At 33.7% G+C, this 18,053-nt stretch overlaps 2 protein-coding genes across 2 annotated transcripts; one reads left to right on the top strand and one right to left on the bottom strand.

The window, feature by feature from the left end:
• The first annotated feature begins 5,740 nt into the window (after positions 1 to 5,740).
• On the top strand, positions 5,741 to 7,591 carry LOC139483957 (uncharacterized). Its single transcript, XM_071267678.1, has one exon. It carries the CDS (start codon positions 5,741 to 5,743, stop codon positions 7,589 to 7,591), a length of 1,851 nt encoding a protein of 616 aa, XP_071123779.1.
• A 3,103-nt stretch (positions 7,592 to 10,694) lies between these two features.
• LOC139483959 (homeobox protein 2-like) lies at positions 10,695 to 15,647 on the bottom strand. Its single transcript, XM_071267679.1, has one exon. The coding sequence runs from the start codon at positions 15,645 to 15,647 to the stop codon at positions 10,695 to 10,697; it is 4,953 nt and encodes a 1,650-aa protein (XP_071123780.1).
• Positions 15,648 to 18,053: the final 2,406 nt, after the last annotated feature.

Raw genomic sequence — 18,053 nt, forward strand, 5'->3', positions numbered from 1 at the left:
AAGAGAACATCATCTATATAGCGGAAATTAATATAATAGAATATTGCGAACCTCTTATCTATCTTCCTAAGAAGTTATTGTATAAAGTCAGCCTCATGATACTAAAGAAACAAGGCGGCAAGAAGAGGGACACAACTGCTTCCAATTGAAATGTTGACAGTCTGTTAAAAAACACATCCTCCAAACGTAACAAATATATTGTCACTCAAGAAATCAGCATCTTGATAATGTCAGTTTCAGATATTTTGAAATTTAACTAAAATACTAAAATTGTGAAGATTTCAATAATTTGGCATGACTTAAAGATGCTAGTACCCGATATATGTGAATTCCTTTTCTCGATCTTGGTGTCTATGTCGCTAGTGGAGAGCTGAATGCTAAAATTTATGATGAAAGGGATGATTTTTCATTTCCTGTCGTTAATTGTCCGTTTTTAGATGGTGACGTTCCCTTGTCACCATCCTACGGTGTTTATGTGTCTCGGCTTGTGCGATTCGCTCGTGTATGTAACAATGTTTTAGATTTTAACGAGAGAAATTTATGTATTACTGAAAAATTATTACACCAGGGTTTTCGATATCAAAAACTAGTCAAAACATTTACTAAATTTTATCATCGGTATAAAGACATCATTCGTAAATATAGCTCAACATGCAGACTTCTAATACGTTCAGGTATTTCACATCCAATTTTTTATGGTAATATTCTTTATAAAGCACAAAGGTGTCAGTATCCACCTCAGAAACTTACAAAACCTTTGAATAGACTTATTAAGAAGGGATATAATTACGAGACTGTTGTCAAGTCATTAAAGATTGCATATTTTGGCGTTAATATTGAGTCACTGATAAGGTCTTTGCATCGGAACTAAACACATTATTTTTTTTTAAAAACAGTTGTTGGCATGACACGGGTTATGTTCTTCTCATATATGTTATGATGGTATGATACTAAACCCCTAACGGGAAGGATTGTGCCTGATGTTCATATGATGAAATCATAATCTTTCAGTCAGTTTAATTGAAGTCTGGAGCTGGCATGTCAGTTAACTGCTAGTAGTCTGTTGTTATTTATGTATTTTTGTCATTTTGTTTATTTTCTTTGGTTACATCTTCTGACATCAGACTCGGATTTCTCTTGAACTGAATTTTAATGTGCGTATTGTTATGCGTTTACTTTACTACATTGGTTAGAGGTATAGGGGGAGGGTTGAGATCTCACAAACATGTTTAACCCCGCCGCATTTTTGCGCCTGTCCCAAGTCAGGAGCCTCTGGCCTTTATTAGTCTTGTATTATTTTAATTTTAGTTTCTTGTGTACAATTTGGAAATTAGTATGGCGTTCATTATCACTGGACTAGTATATATTTGTTTAGGGGCCAGCTGAAGGACGCCTCCGGGTGCGGGAATTTCTCGCTACATTGAAGACCTGTTGGTGACCCTCTGCTGTTGTTTTTTATTTGGTCGGGTTGTTGTCTCTTTGACACATTCCCCATTTCCATTCTCAATTTTATGTATTGTCAAAAAAGGCCCATATCTATGTAGCAGAAGTATTCTACTTTCCATTAAGTAGCTAAAAGATTACATCTTCACAATTTGTTAAAACTGCTCTATTTGCGGGCCAAAAAGGGGTCTTACTAAACCTATTCCTTTCCAAAATATAACTGCACCCTTTGAGTTAAAATCATTTTCTTAAAAACCTCATTGTCAGCTCCAAGCTTTTTTAAAATGAAATCAGGATACCAAATACTTTAAACCAATTTTCTATGTCCATGTATACTTCAGAATATGAGGCATAACAAACAGATGTTGATGTATAACTGTTAAGGCTATGATCATCAGTGAGATGGATGCGATCAAGATGGCCATCAGATAAAGAATAATTCAATATCAGAGTAACAATTTTGATAACAAGAAGTTAATAAAACATATGATTAAGTTTCTTCTCACTCCTCGAATCCCTTGTATGACGAAACATGAAAAAAGAAACTTATCAGCAAAAAGAAAAAAATAGCTAAGCTGTTTCGAACACTCAAACACACCAATCGAAAGAAAAAACAACTGTCATATTTCAAACTTGATACAGCCATTTTTAAACGTAGGAAATGATAGATCAAACCATTGATATCCAGCTACACCTCTCACTTGTATATGACAATTGCATAGAAATCCATTGTATAGACAACAATATGTGAGCAAAACAAACAGACATAAATGGTAAAAATGTAATAGATTATGTTACAGTAGTACCAACGCAATCTGAGAAATTTAATACATAAAGGTAACAGTATTATACCGCTGTTCAAAATTCATAAATCGATTGAGAAAAAACAAAAAAATCCAGGTTACAAACTAAAACTGAGGGAAACACATCAAATATAAGAGGAAAACTACGACACAACAGAAACACAACATTAAAATGTAACCCACAGAAACGAACTATATTATAAGCTATTAAATCAAGAGTTCCAAATGGTGAAGTTGAAATCATCCCTTCGTAAATTTTACGGACGCCATCACGAGTTGGTTGACCGTTATGGAATAACCATTTCACAAATGATATCGGATATGTTCCTCGCGTCGTAACTACAATCCCCTTCCCTTTCATGAATTTGACATACAGAATTAGACTATTTACCGGATTTGTAATCACATAAGCAACACGACGGGTGCCGCATGTGGAGCAGGATCTGCTTACCCTTCCGGAGCACCTGAGATCACCCCTAGTTTTTGGTGGGGTTCGTGTTGTTTATTGTTTAGTTTTCTATGTTGTGTCATGTGTACTATTGTTTTTCTGTTTGTCTTTTTCATTTTTAGCCATGGCGTTGTCAGTTTGTTTTAGATTTATGAGTTTGACTGTCCCTTTGGTATCTTTCGTCCCTCTTTTATAACAATGGCCATTTTCCTAACACCACGAGTAGTAATGAACACACAACAAAGTATCATTGGATTCCAGTTTCATCAGTAGTTATGTCAAAATCCAGCATAATAGGGTTTCAGTAATACAAGGTTACATAAATGATTTAAAATGGAAAGGCAAGCATTTTAAAGTAACACCTGTATATATTTCATTTTTCAAAGGTTACTTCATGTTAAAAACATCTGCGTAACTTAGAACTACTATGTGAAATTGTAACATATAAGCTTTTGTTTGATGAGAATTACGATATTCTTTTTTTTATAAATATTTTTTATACTGCAATTTGCTTTTTTTGACATAGGTTTCCCCATATAACTTCTGGTTTACTTTATTTTCTCCTATCATATATGCTGATAGATTACTATTATTGTGCTATACTTTAAATATCGGTGTACTTTTTATTTCGGTACAGATCGTTCTGATACAGACTTTGAGGACTGTTGGTTAAAGATGACTCAGTTATATTTGATAAACAGGATTACAGAGGTTTGCAAGCCCATCCAAGTAATTGATTGGCAACTGTGGATTGTTGCTTTTTTCTATTTTGGCATTTTGTAGACAATATTCGTCGATAGAGAGAATTTTCAATTGAAATACAAATTTCAACAAATTATGATCGTAAATTGACCTCTTATAAGAGTTGTTGCCCTTGATTAGACAATTTATTCCTTTTACGTGTTTTCCAAAAACTGTAAATGAGAAAAATTGTATGAAGTAAATTTTGATTTATAAATATGCCAATTTGACTAAAATTGTCAATTCACAGCTAATAAGAGATATTGCAATTGAAAGATTAATTTAGTTAAACATTTTGCAGAATTATTTTTGAAAGAGTAGAAAATTCATTAGCAAATTTGTGGAGCACACAATGATTTTTTAATAAGTCATCACGGCTTAAATTGTCAACCGACTCCTAAGGTATTCCTCCTGAATGAAAATTCTTGTCCGATTTTCTTATATGTATAGTTGAATCCGAGATATTAATAGAGATGTTAAATTATCGTGACTACGTCGTAAAATGTTTGCATGAAGCTTAGTGCAGAAATATTATCACGGATCTATGTAAATAATTCTAAGTCAGACGTACATGGTTCCCTTACTATCATTTAATGCACCAAATAAAATGACCGAATTTGTTTTCTCTCAATCTAAATTTATGACTTTCGAACAGCAGTAGTATAACAGCAGTATACTACTGCTGCCTTTCTTTACGAAGAACAAATTATATTTGTTTTTGTATTCAGACTTTGCCAAAACCCCAAGCTTTATAGAAAATACGTAGTCTACGAAAATTGTTATCAACGCAAATTAATGATTTTACAGCAGTTGAACTTGCTTTCAGAAACTGTAAGTACTCTTAGATCGATACTTTGTTTCTTATGTACTTATAACTTTGCTTCATTGGTATGGTGTGACACCACTGACTACTCTTTATGAGAACCAGCGCTCACAAACAAGTTTAATTCCCGCAAATTTCATATTTGCATGATATCAGCGAATAGTATGTACAATCTTTGAAAGAGCCTGCGCTAATAAAGAAGTTTAATATCGGTGAATCTCTCATTTGCATCCCCTCACCAATAGCATGTGTAACGTGGTTGTCGATGATTGCATTCTGTTATAATAACTTTCATTTTTGCATTTTTTTACAATTTTGTAATCCCATAGTAATACTATGTACATTTGGCGATTTTGCTACTAATTTGTTCTTTGAGTCTCTTATAGATAATTATCTCTTTGTGATCTAAATACAATAGATGTCATTTTGTGTATAGAAAGGTACCATCAAAGCATGAAAATGAAGAACCTTTAAGTTACATCTGTTTCATGCTATAATTTTGATCCATTGTTCCTATTGTTTTTATGTTAGAATTTAGAATGGAAACAGGGAATGCGTTAGTTGTTTTGTTCCATATACCGGTCTTTTGATATAAGCAAATTACTGCTGATTATTTACAGTTTGTTCTTATGTTGTGGTGTGAAATCAAAGTACCAAGTCAGGGGCGGGTTCAAATATATTTACCCCGCACAACTCTGCATGTGTCTGTCCCATGCTAGATGCCTGTAGTTCAGTGGTTGTTGATGATTTGTGTCTGTCGTATATTGTTCTTCGTATATTATTCTTTTATAAATAAGGCCGTTAATTTTCTCATTAAAAATATTTCGCATTTCTCGTTTCGTAAACTTTTAAAACCGGCTATAATGTATGGGTTTTCCCATCGTCCTAACGTTTACTTATACTTGCTTACATTCTCTGATCTTCATTAAACATGTTAAAACTGTGTTGGATAGATGTCTCATTTGCAATTATACGCATCTTTTTATTTCTATCGTAAAAAATAGATACGTTGTACATCTACGTATGTTTACATGTAAGGCCAGTATGATTTAAGTTGAGATAAATCAATCTTAGCATAACCATACGTTATAATCTTTATAGAATAAAGTTATGCCGAAATATACCCGATGCAAAAGAAGGCTTTTAATCTACATGATAAAGAAAATTTATAAAATTGAAATGCATATGATTACATTGTCCATATTAAAGTTACACGTATTGAAACACTGATGAAAAGATAAAGTATGTGTATATTCACTTAATTGTGTATATAGTCATAGTGAACTTTTATCACCAATTCAAAACGAGGTAAGCTATTTAAGTATTTGGGGGTGTATACGCAAAATGGCGTTATGTAAGGCGAAAACAGAAAAAGAAGATCTATTTAGTTGTCCGATATGTTCTGAATTAATCACACAACCGAAAATATTACCTTGTATGCATAGTTTTTGTAAACAATGCATACACGAACATATTTCAAATATGGGACGCAGCACCAACAGTGGAATAACCCAATTCACATGTCCAGTTTGCAGATCAGTCGTGAAACCGAAAGATTCGGTAGCACCGATTGATGAATGGTCTTCTGCTCTTCATAATAATCTTATCCTTTCCATCATTGTTTCTACATCAAAGGGATATAAACAGCAGGACTGTAATGTTTGTGAACAGCATCAACAAAAAACCACGGCCAAGTTCTGGTGCAAGGGATGCGAAAAGACTTTGTGTGAACAATGTAACAAAATGCACAAATGGCTTAATCTATCTTCACATCAAGTAATTGCATTCGAGGAATTAGGATCAACTATATCTGGACTTGATTTGCATGCAGTGTCTGAGAATTGCAATGAACACCCATCATATAGTATTGAAGCTATGTGCTTTGACCATGGACAGTTATGTTGTATTCAGTGCGTTACTGTAAATCATTGGAACTGTAAAAGCGTCAAGACAATAGAAGAAATTACAAACTCTACTGAAGTTTACGACACACTTCATGATAAATTAGAATGCATTAAACAAGCAACCGTAAGACTTCTGAACGAAAAAGAAAAGCAAAAGCGCGATCTTAAGGATAAAATGGAAAACATAAATGCAGATGCAGCAAGGTTTATTGAACAAGTTAAATGTAAGATAGACGGTTTATTTGAGACATTTAAGAAGCAGTTAAATGCATTTTGGGACGAACAAAATACAAATTTAAATATTCGAATGCGTTTACTTTCACAATTCATTGGAAATTTAGACCACTGGATCAATGTTAACACAGTGGTAAAAGAATTCGGAACCAAAACACAGCATTTCATTCAAGTTGAGACCACGAAGAACCAGATAAAGAGCAGCCTCAATGAAATAGATACTGTTACCGAACATGATACAACGCTTGATATTAAATTGGCAAAGAATGAAATTTTAGAGCAACTCGAAACAGCTGAAAATTTACTTTTATTTGAAAAGTCAGAACACGATTTAGGCGATCAAATGAAAGATATTCGTAAATGCTGTAAAGCTTTGGGTATTATATATCAACCAAGGTTTAATGATATCAAAGTCGAACTGATTCAGGTTTTTCACATTGAAGGATCTGACTTATCATGTGGAGTATGTGTAGGGGAGGATCACATTATACTTGGTAACCGATCAACAAAGGACATAATACAGGTGTTTGACAAAAAAACTGGTCTCTTAATAAATTCAGTTAAATTCAATGAAAATACTTGCCGTATGTGTTATGATAAAGAGCGAAATCAAATATTTATTTCTTCGTACCAAAAGAAAAAATTGTACAAAGTTGAGATAGTAGGAGCACTAGTGAAAGATCCGGAATTACTGACCTTTAATAGTGATTACTTTGGGGCATCTTGTAAATCTGGTGAACACATTTACATAGTTGTTAACGATGCTATTAAAAAATTCATATCCACCACTAAACCAAGCGAATCGGTGGAAATGACACCCATCGTTTCTACTAATACATTATGTGGGACAAATGGCATGACCATTTTAAGAAAACATATTATATTTACAACAAAGTTAAACGAAATCAAATGCAAAACGCTTGATGGGGAAGATGTTTACTGCTTTAAAGACGAAGCAATCAAAACCCCTATAGGATTGAGTGCTTTGTCGTCAGGTCTTACTTTAGTGTTAGATCGATATGACAAAGGATCTTTACATGTGCTTTCAGAAGACGGTACTAAACACAAAACACTTCTTGACAAGTTTGACACTATCACGGGCCCTCGCGATATCTTGTTGGACAATAATGATCACGAAACATTTTATATAGCCGGTGGGGAATATCTGGAGATGTACAAAATTACAAGTGATTAAACCAATTTACTTTGGACTTATTTTGTATCAAAAGTTGTATGTTGTATCTTGAATATTACACGCTTATTGCTGGTTTAACAAAAAATGACGGTTAGACAATATAGAAAATAATAACCAGCCATCTGTAAAAGCTGAACCCATGATAAAATTAAGAATTCTCGCTCAGGCTCACGTTAAACTCTCATCAAAGTTAGTGTACATTGTCTGCTACACATAAAGGGTAATGGGAGTTATTAGCTTGGGTAGAAATACACAACAACAATCAATGCAAACGATACCCTTAAAATTTGTAGGAGTTACTTTAATTGTCAATAAAAACAAGGTTTCACGTAGTCATGGTAGTTTGTAAAATCCATATATGTTTCAATTAAGATTAAAAAACCAGACATTTGTTTAAATAAATGATTTCTAATATTGTATATTTTAAGATGATTCGTTGAGATATAATTACAAAAGCAAATTGTTGTTGGTAGGTACAAGTACAAGGCCACGTCCACTCTGTTTAATTGTAAAATGTATTTCTATTTGTATCCATCTGATGAGTTCAGCCTTTTTCAACTGATTTTTAAAGTTTGTTTTTATGTAGTACTGTTACACCACCGTTCTAGGTTAGTAAAGGGTTGGGATTAAGCTAGAATTAGGATCCACGATTTAATGATTTCCATTAGTCGCAGCTGTATCCAACTGATCCAATCAAAAACCGCCTTTACGATGATCACAAACAAATGTAGAATATGCAAATAAACAATTGCTACGAGCAGATTTGGCAAGAAATCTTTAGCCAAAACAAAGAACGATATTTAGTGACAATCTTTAAGTTCTTAATCAATCAATGGTTTCTGAGTATGTTTCTTGTGCACATGTTGGAATGCTCATGGTAATTAAATGGTTCACGAAATTTTAAAACACTAGACAAACCCGGTTTACACCTCCCTACTGAAGAGTCTTCAAGTGCTATAATTGGTGAGCAACGATGTCGTTGGAACTGACATGACTTTTTTCTACCTGTAGATAACGCATTATTGTAATCACAAATGTTAACTTTATCTACCAAGGGGGGAAAGGAGAGAACTGGATCGTAAATCTTGGCAAGCGAATATGACACTCGAAGCACAACAGCAAAAGTGAATGACAAGAATACAACACGCTTAAATGTCTCGCCTTCTTTACTTACCATTGATATTATGTTTCTAGTCCTTTAAATGAAAAGTTTTACTACAACTATTACACAAACTTAACACGATCCAAGGAAATGAGGTCAAGGTCATATAAACCAAACCAAACCAAACCTGCACGACTGACATTTTAATCATAAAATATTTCCATACACCAAAAATAGTTGACCTATTACTTATAGTATTAGAAAAAAAGACCAAAACTCAAAAACTTATCTTTGACCACTGAACCATGAAAAAGAGGTCAGGGTCATATGACACCTGCCAGATGGGCATGTTCACCTAATAAGCATTCAATATACTAAATGTAGTCGACTTATTGCTTATAGTTTCACCAAGAAAACTAAACATTGACCAATGAACCCTGAAAATGGGGTCAAGGTGAGATAAACCATGCCAGACAGACATAAAACTGAAATGTACATTTTACAATCATTCCATACAACAAATATAGTTGACCTATTGCTTATAGTTGAAAAAACAGACGGAAACAAGACTAACAGGTTCATCATAAAATATTCCCATACACCAATTATAGTTGACCTTCTGCAAATAGTATTAGAAAAAAGACCAAAACACAAAAAAAAAAAATCTTTGACCACTGAACCATAAAAATGAGGTCAATGTCATATGACACCTGCCAAATGGACATGTTCACCTAACAATTATTCCTTACATCAAAATATAGTAGACCTATTGCATACAGTATAAGAAAAACAGACCAGATCACAAAAACTGAACTGTGAAACTGAGGTCAAGGTCAGATGACACCTGCCAGCTAGACATATACACCTTACAATCTGTCTATACACCAAATAGATTAGACCTATTGCTTACATAATCTGTGACTTGAACACCAAAACTTAACCGTGTTCACTGATTGAAAGAATGAGGCCGAGGTCAAGTGAAAACTGTGTGATGGGCATGCAGTCCTTGTAAGTGGTACGCACATACCAAATATACCAAATATAGTTATCCTATTACTCATAATAAGAGAGAAATTAACATAACAAAAAATCTTAACTTTTTTTCACTGAACCGTGAAACTGATGTCAAGGACAATGAACGTGTGATAAACGGAAACTTCGTAACATAAAGCATAAATATACAAAGTATGAAGCATTCAGGTCTTCGACCTTCTAAAATATAAAGCTTTTCAGAAGTTAGCTAACACTACCGCAGCCGTATCCGCCGCCACCGCCGCCACCGCCGCCACCGCCAGATCACTATCCCTATGTAGAGCTTTCTATGACAAAAGTTGCAAGCTCGACACAAAATGACTATAGGCTTTAAAAAAATAGTGGGATGTATAAATAACGAGTCGCACCAAAATTATATGACCGAAAATGGACTAAACAGTAAAGGTTAAAACTATACAAAGACAATTAAAGAATACAAGATTTTGCGTAGCTGTAACTAATGTGTAGAAACTGCAACATAATAACCCTCTGAACATAGCTGTGAATTAAAGTGGTCCGGAAAATTAAGAAGTCTATATGTTCCACAAATGACACCATTCATGTTTTTGCATATCCCGGCGGTTTTTCTTTTGATTTCAATGCTCTTCAGTTTTTGAACTTGGTTTGGCCTTACTGATATTCTACTGCCACTAATGAGTTTAATGCAGACACAAATCGCGTCTGACTTATTAAATGATAAACCTGATATTCGTCGAAAAATGCCTATAATAAATTTAGAGGCATGGTTTCTAATAGTCCTATTGGTTGATAAAGTCTCGCGTTAAGTTTGTCAAGCTATGTTAATATGGACCTCCTTTTTTAATTTGTTTTATAGTAAGCCATTTTGTTATTGCATTTTTTCTAGGCAGCATTTCAAGACCTATCTGTCTAAAACGAAATATAACTTTTGCAATTTTATTTCACTGTAAAAACTCTGTTTGTAAAGAGTTCCGAAGAAAACTATTTTAACTAATAGAAATGATTATTATCCCCATGAAGAGCATCGTAAATACTTCTTCTCTTCGTCGTTGATTTCTCTAGAGCGTGTACAGTTTTGATTGTTGTAGGCTTTGCATTATTAGTACTATACGTTGTATTGTCATTCGCACTATAAAGTACTGGGATATCATACGGACAGCTACCAGAAACATTTCTGGCCGAATTACTAGCTTTTACTGTATCTTCAATTTGTGCCACCGTGTAATCTTTTTTCCTAATGATATTTTCTTCTCTTCTGTTGAAGGTTTGTTCTGTGAAACCACTTGACAGGAAGCTCTCATTTACAGAACATTGTCCTTTGAATTTACTTTGTTGGATATTACTGACGTTTATTAAACCAGAAGATTTGTCAGAGGAGTTAGCTGTGATAAATCTTGAACTTTGTGGATTGTTTACATGGTATTTACTGTATGCAAGTTTATTAGCGCTCATTTCTTTTGAGGATTTTTCTGCTAAGGTACCTTGAAGAAAGCTTATATTTTGTTGAACGTTTCCTTTATACTTTTCATTTCCGTCAGTTAAACCGCTTTTCAGTCCAAGGACACTGTCATTTTGTGTATTGCTTTCTGTAATTCTCTCACGTGTATTTACAGTAGCTACATCTGGAGACATTTCGGAACTATGATATAATTCTTTAGGATTTTTTAGGGGTAACATTGTTAAATTAGTATGATCATCCTTATTAAGCCTATGGTGTTGGAATATGGATTTTTGTTGTTTGATATCCACAGAGTTAGACGTGGTTCCGGATAATTTATGTTTCCGTATTATATTGTTATCTTGCAAATCACCCACAGAGAAATTATCATTCACTGCTCTGGCATTATTCTGTGAGATGTAAGATATTCCTTTTGTGCTATTTTTGTCTTCTCCAATTTCTGTTTTGGACATATTGTCTCCTGTTAAATCTGCTACTTGACTATTAAGTGGTGATTTACTTTGAATATCGTTATACTTATTATTTCCGGGGAAATTGTTTTGGTCCAAACTTTTAGGAGTGTTAGCTTCAGATGATTCAGTTTTATTTGATATACCGGATTCTCTGTTTGTTGATGTGTTGACTGATTTTGACAACACCATCGGACTGGAAGTATTATTAACAGGATATCCAGTATTTGTTTGGCAACTGTCGATTGATTTAGAGTTATTGGTTTGTGGATTATCTATTTCAATAAAAGTAGTTCCCTTTTGTCCCTTCGTAGTTTTATTGTCATATGTTACTCTCACAGGTTTTGGTTTAGATTCCATATTTGCAGTTTGATATGTTTCAGTAACATTTGATGAATGAATACTGTCCTTTTTGTCACTTTTACTCATTTCTAATTTCTTCACTTTTGAATTGGAGGAAGGATCATGAAACGTACGGTTATCAACATCCACAAATTTTGTAATATCAGATTCTGTTGTTTTGGTAAGTTGATGCTTTCTATGGTTGGTCTGATTCTTGCCATTAACAACAACACCCAGGTGTTCTGTGTTCGATTTCTTTGAATCATCAGTTTTATATTGTTCTTTTGCTTTCGAAGGTGTCACATAAGTTTCATATTGGTCGTTCTTGTCGTCAGTTGTATTTTGATTGTGAATATTCTTTGATGTTTCACTTGATACATTGTGAATATGTCTGTCGGAACTGTTGGTGTATTTTGACTTTGACCTTGATGCACTCTGTTGATTATTTTCGTTCTCTTTTATCGTCGATTTGGCTACGTTTTCATCAAATTTTTTACCTTCATTAACATCTGGAATCGGTTCGTTGTTTTTCATCTTGTTTGTGCTACTTCCGATTTGTTTTTTCTCTATATCTACTGATGTACTAGTATATTTCTTCTGAGTTATCTTTTCTGTCTCATGATCCCGAAATCTGTCAATTGCGTGAACACCGGGCGTTCTGCTTGTATAACATGTGTCCTCATCTTCAAATAACACTTCTGCATTATCTACCCTGGCGTCATCATGTTTCCTGTTCATAGTAAGTTCTCTTTGATCTTCTTTGTAAGGTTTTCGGGAGTTGCTTATATTTTGATCTCTAATCTGGATCTGGTTGTTTTGATATTCTTCGTCTTTTTCAAAGACTTGCACGTGTTTGTCGTCAACCTTATTTTTGTTGTTGTTTGTACCAACGCTGCGATCCCCTGATTCCTCTGAATGTCCTTCGCTTGTATTATCATTTGAGGTTGATTGCTTTTGTATATTGTGCTTGTTTGTTTTATGTCTCATTACAGTTATTTTGTTTTTCTCTGACATGCTTACGCCAGTCAACTCGTTTGTTTTTTCTGTGTGTATAGCTTTATTGTCCATGTCTTCTTGGTTCAGTTGATTAGATATCTTCGAATTTCGTTGCCTTTTAATGTGACCATTGCTTTCTCTTTCACTATGTTTATCGGAGTTGTTTTTATTATCCTGCTTCATGTTGTGATTATGTACAACAGTAGTTTCATTACCGTTGTTTTGTTGTGAAGAACCTTTGCCACTAAAGTCAGTACTTTGACTCAGATTTTGATATTCCTTATTTCTATCATTTAAGGTTCTATGCATTGCAGTACTTTGACTTGGGTTGTTTAATTCCTTCTTTCTGTCATTTGAGCTTCCGTTAATTACAATACTTTGACTCGGGTCGTTATATTCATTCTTTCTGTCATTTGAGCTTCCGTTAATTACAATACTTTGACTCGGGTCGTTATATTCATTCTTTCTGTCATTTGAGCTTCCGTTAATTACAATACTTTGACTCAAGTCGTTATATTCATTCTTTCTATAAGTTGAGCTTCCATTCATGACAGTACTTTGACTCGGGTTGGTGTGTCCTTTTTGTCTATTATTTGGGCTTCCGTTCATGACAGTACTCGGGTTGTTATATTCCTTCATTCTATCAGTTGAGTTTCCATGCATGAAAGTACTTTTACTCGAGTTGTTTTGTTCTTTCTTTCTGTTATTTGAGTTTCCGTTCATGAAATCACTTTGACTCCGGTTGTTATAATCCATATCTATATCATTTGAGTTTCCGTTCATGGTTTTGGTTTTGTTATCACTCTCGATAGTCCTTCCCTTTAAATCTTTCGGTGGAATATGCGCAGTGTTTTCTTTGCTTTTCGTATTTGTTGCTTGTAGATTATTGTTTGCATCATTATTTCGGTTTCTATATTGATTAGCTGATTTGATGTTATTATGATAATTCTCAACGCCATGTTTTGACTTTTCTGTAGAATTTTTGGAGCCTCCATTGTGTACAAGAATTGTTTTAATGCCAATGTCTTGTTCTGAAGAATTGTTATTACTTTTGTCATTACCATGATTATTTCCCAAGTTGTAATTTTCCATTTTTCTGTCATTTGACCTTCCGTTAATTGCATTATTTTGACTCGAATTGATATAATCCTTTTTTCTATCATTTGACGTGCCTTTTACGACAGTATTTTGACTCGGATTGTAAGATTCCTTTTTTCTATCATTTGAGCTTCCGTGTATGGTAGTATTTTGACTCGGATTGGTATATTCTTTCTTTCTATCATTTGAGCTTCCGTTCATGCCAGACGTATTGTCATTACACTCGACCTTAGTCGCCCTTCCCTTTGCATCTTTAGGTGGTTTATGTGCAATATTTTCGTTGCTTTTCGAATATGTTGCCTGCTGATTATTGTCATTGGTTTTGGACTTTTCGCCTCGATTTGTCAATTTCTTGTCACTAGAACTCAATTCTGAAACAGCACCAACTAAAAGAATGTTTTGTCTTCTATGGCCATGTGATTTATTACTGGAATCATTATTTGTGTTTGTGTTTTGTTTATTATATTTGCCCTTTGTATTGTGTTGATTCTCATAATTTTCAACGACATACCCTGATTTTCCTGTAAAGTGTTTAGAGCTGATATTACTATCGTTCGTATCGGCGCTTTTCGCAGCGTTATCCTTTGCTTGTATCTTTTTGTTGTGTTTATGGCTTGTCTTGTGACTTCTTGGTGACATGAATAAGACTGCATCTAGTTTGTTGACAGTTTTACTGAACGATTTAACGGTTGACCTTCTAGCGTTCGTATAAAGGCACGTTTCGTCGTCAGGATCGTGTCGATTATGCGCTAAATATATCAAAGGTTTTAAAAAGAAAAATAGAATTGCTACAATTAGGGTGATAGTATAGAACCCACTCCATATACTTGCGTGCAAACTATCGTAAAATACTACAATGAAATACGGCAACCAGCACAGTATTGCTGTTATCCAAATAATAAAAACCGTGACTGCGAGTTGAAACTCATCATTGCTGTTTTCTAGAAATATTTTACGACTTGTTTTGGTGACTGTTCGGAATTTTCGTTGAGCGTTTTTGAGTTGTATCAAGATTCGTTTTTGTTTTCCATCGTGGGGGTTCATTGTATTGTCCGATTCCGAATGTCCAGCATTTTTAGGAACTGGTTTTAATGTTGATTTAGTATCGTCACTATTGTTTTTCAAGTCTTGTTTTGTACCTTTGAGTTTCTCAGCATTACATTCTTTTGTTCTATCATCGGTCGTGTTTGATTTTGATTTTCGTTTTTCTTTTTTAAACTTTGCATTTGATATACAAGGAAACGTGCATATTCCAACGATGAAAAGACTCCCTAGACTTACTACAAATATCCCAACTAGGAAGTATAAGCTTCTACTTAACTTAGGTATACAAGCAGCTTGGTACGTGTCATAGGAAATCTCAATCCAACCTGAGAGTGGAATGGCAGCTATACCAAGATTTAAAATCCAAACAACAATGGCGATCACTGCTGTTTTCCATTTAGGCTCGAATAACGTTTGATAGAATCCTTCATTTTTCACTTTAACGGTTCTTTCAATGCAAAGTAAAGCTACAAACGTACAGTCTGATAGATGTAGAAAAATGAACACAACACCTTGTGCCGAGCAGAAGTAACTTGTAAGTTCCCAAGATGCCATAATACCAACAATGCATATCGGAATTAAGATGGCGAAACAAGCCAGGAAATCCAAAATAATAAGTTGTAGTAATAGTTGGTGAAATGCTGTATGCAGTTTATTCCTTTGTTTTATCGTCACAATCAAAATAATGTTAAGACTGATACTTAGAAGAACGGCAATCACAGAAACAGACACTAAACTGTACGGTACTAATTTAGTTTCAATCCACTCTGAAAATGGTATGCCCATGACTGTAGCTATTTTGTATAAACGTTTTGAAAAGATTCGAAGCCTACTCTTTCGCACTGCATACTGATATGGAATATTGAAGTCATTTAAAGACAGTTACGTTGTATTGTATGTGGCAACCTTTCTGAAGTTGAACAGAATCATAATAATGAATGTTGTCATAATATACACTAGACTTCACTAATCGAGAACACATTTCGAACGAAGTACAATATATTACTAACATTATACAGCTTATTGATATTCAATATACAAACATTTATTTAATTTAGAAGTAATCTTCATTTAATGAATTGTCACTGAAATAATATTTTCTTAAAGAATGCACTAGTTAAATATGGTCACAGACTTTTATTGATCATTGGTCATTATTTTTTATAATATAACACATTTTAATATGACCTGGAATGTATATATCGTCTTAAAGTACACAGGGCCAACGAAATAACGAGTAAATCGTTGAATTTACATGTTAATCATAACTGTAAAGTTTAATTAAAAGTTTGATAACTATTAATATAAGGTTACATTTAGACATATTTGATAAATGAATCTGACTGAAAGCAAGCTAAACATTGTTGTTAAAGACCCTGTGTTTCACTCAATACATAGTTTGGGTTAGAGCCTTTGGTGACTGTGTAGTTAATATATAAGCAACTTATATTTGTATTTATATGCACAAAATCATATCCAAGAGTTGCTTTTAATCTTTCTTTGTGTGTCTTACTTTTCTCGGGTGGTTATGGTTGGTGTTGTCTGTTTCAATGTCCGGTGTTTTTAATAAACTTTTGTAATCATTTTTAATCATTTTACTTAGGAAAAATATCAAGTTTGTGATATAATGCATTTTAACTTTATTTAATTTACAGAAGAATTTGTTGTCGTGCTAAGTATACCGCCCTAATGCAAAAATTTGGCAAACAGAATGTCGTGCACTTGGGTGACATATTCGAAAAGCCCACTCCCATTAGAACTTATCAATGTCGAGCTGATGACCAGTTCCTCAGGAATCAATGGTGACAATATTTAGTTTTCGGTAAACATATAGATAATTCAAAGTATAGCAAACAGGTATTATTTTGCTGACAGATTCGCACAAATTTTAGATCACCCCTATAAAACTGCTGACCAAATGTAAAATGTTGCAAAAATATTTGTTGAAAGAACAGAAAGACGGACATGGTGAGTGAAATCTAACACTCTACGCCTGATTCCTTTTTTTGTTTCAAACGTATATAAAAAAATCCGGATCAGTGTATATTCGGGTAAATATGGTATACTTCATATGGTCTTAGTTGATTTAAGTCAATATCAACCGACGAAGAGTTATCTTTTTTTATATTGAAAGTCTAAATCAAATATATAATATCAGGTCAACAGCAGAAAATTGTCAGGTTTACAGAATAGTTTGGTTCTTGTTTTCTTATTTTCAAATCTTCGTTGGTTGTGTTAAGCTATTTTCTTCTGAAAATTTAGATTTGGAGTTTTTCAAAGATTATGATCTTTGTCAGCCTTGTTATAAATAGCTGGTTTATCTGCGAGGTAAATGGCATTTAATTTTCATGTTTCAACGTTGTGCTTTAATTTATTGGTATATCATACATATTTGCAGACTCTTTATTTCAAATTTCAACTTACACATAGTTAAATCGAGTGAGAGTTTCAGCAATGACCTTTCTTAGTGTCTGTACATTCTTTTTGGTTTATTTTCAGTTTGGAAGTCTTGTTATGTCTTGAGTTTTTTTTCTGAATAGTTTTTTCTCTATATTAATCTTTATTGCTTTGCTTCAAGATTAATGTTGATTTAATAAGCCCTAGTGTTCATAAATTCGCTTTCCCTAGGCTCCATGTAATTCATTTTCCTTCAAAATCTTCATAGTGAGCAAAAAAGAAAAAACCTAAAATACCAAACTCCAAGGAAATTCCAAACGGAAATTCCTTTATCAAACGGCAAAATCAAAAGATCATACACATCAAACAAATGGAAAACGACTATCATATTCCTGATTTGGTTACATGGATAACACATACTGAACCAACCATGTGATTTTACACGTATGATTCATATGTCAGTGCAATAAGACATACATTTCTTGAAGGAAATGTTTGTCTGTGCAGTGTTTAAAAACACACTGTCTGTTCAGACATGGTACTTTAAGGCAATTTAACTATAAA

This window comes from Mytilus edulis, chromosome 8, assembly GCF_963676685.1.
Source record: "Mytilus edulis chromosome 8, xbMytEdul2.2, whole genome shotgun sequence".
NCBI lineage: Eukaryota > Metazoa > Mollusca > Bivalvia > Mytilida > Mytilidae > Mytilus > Mytilus edulis.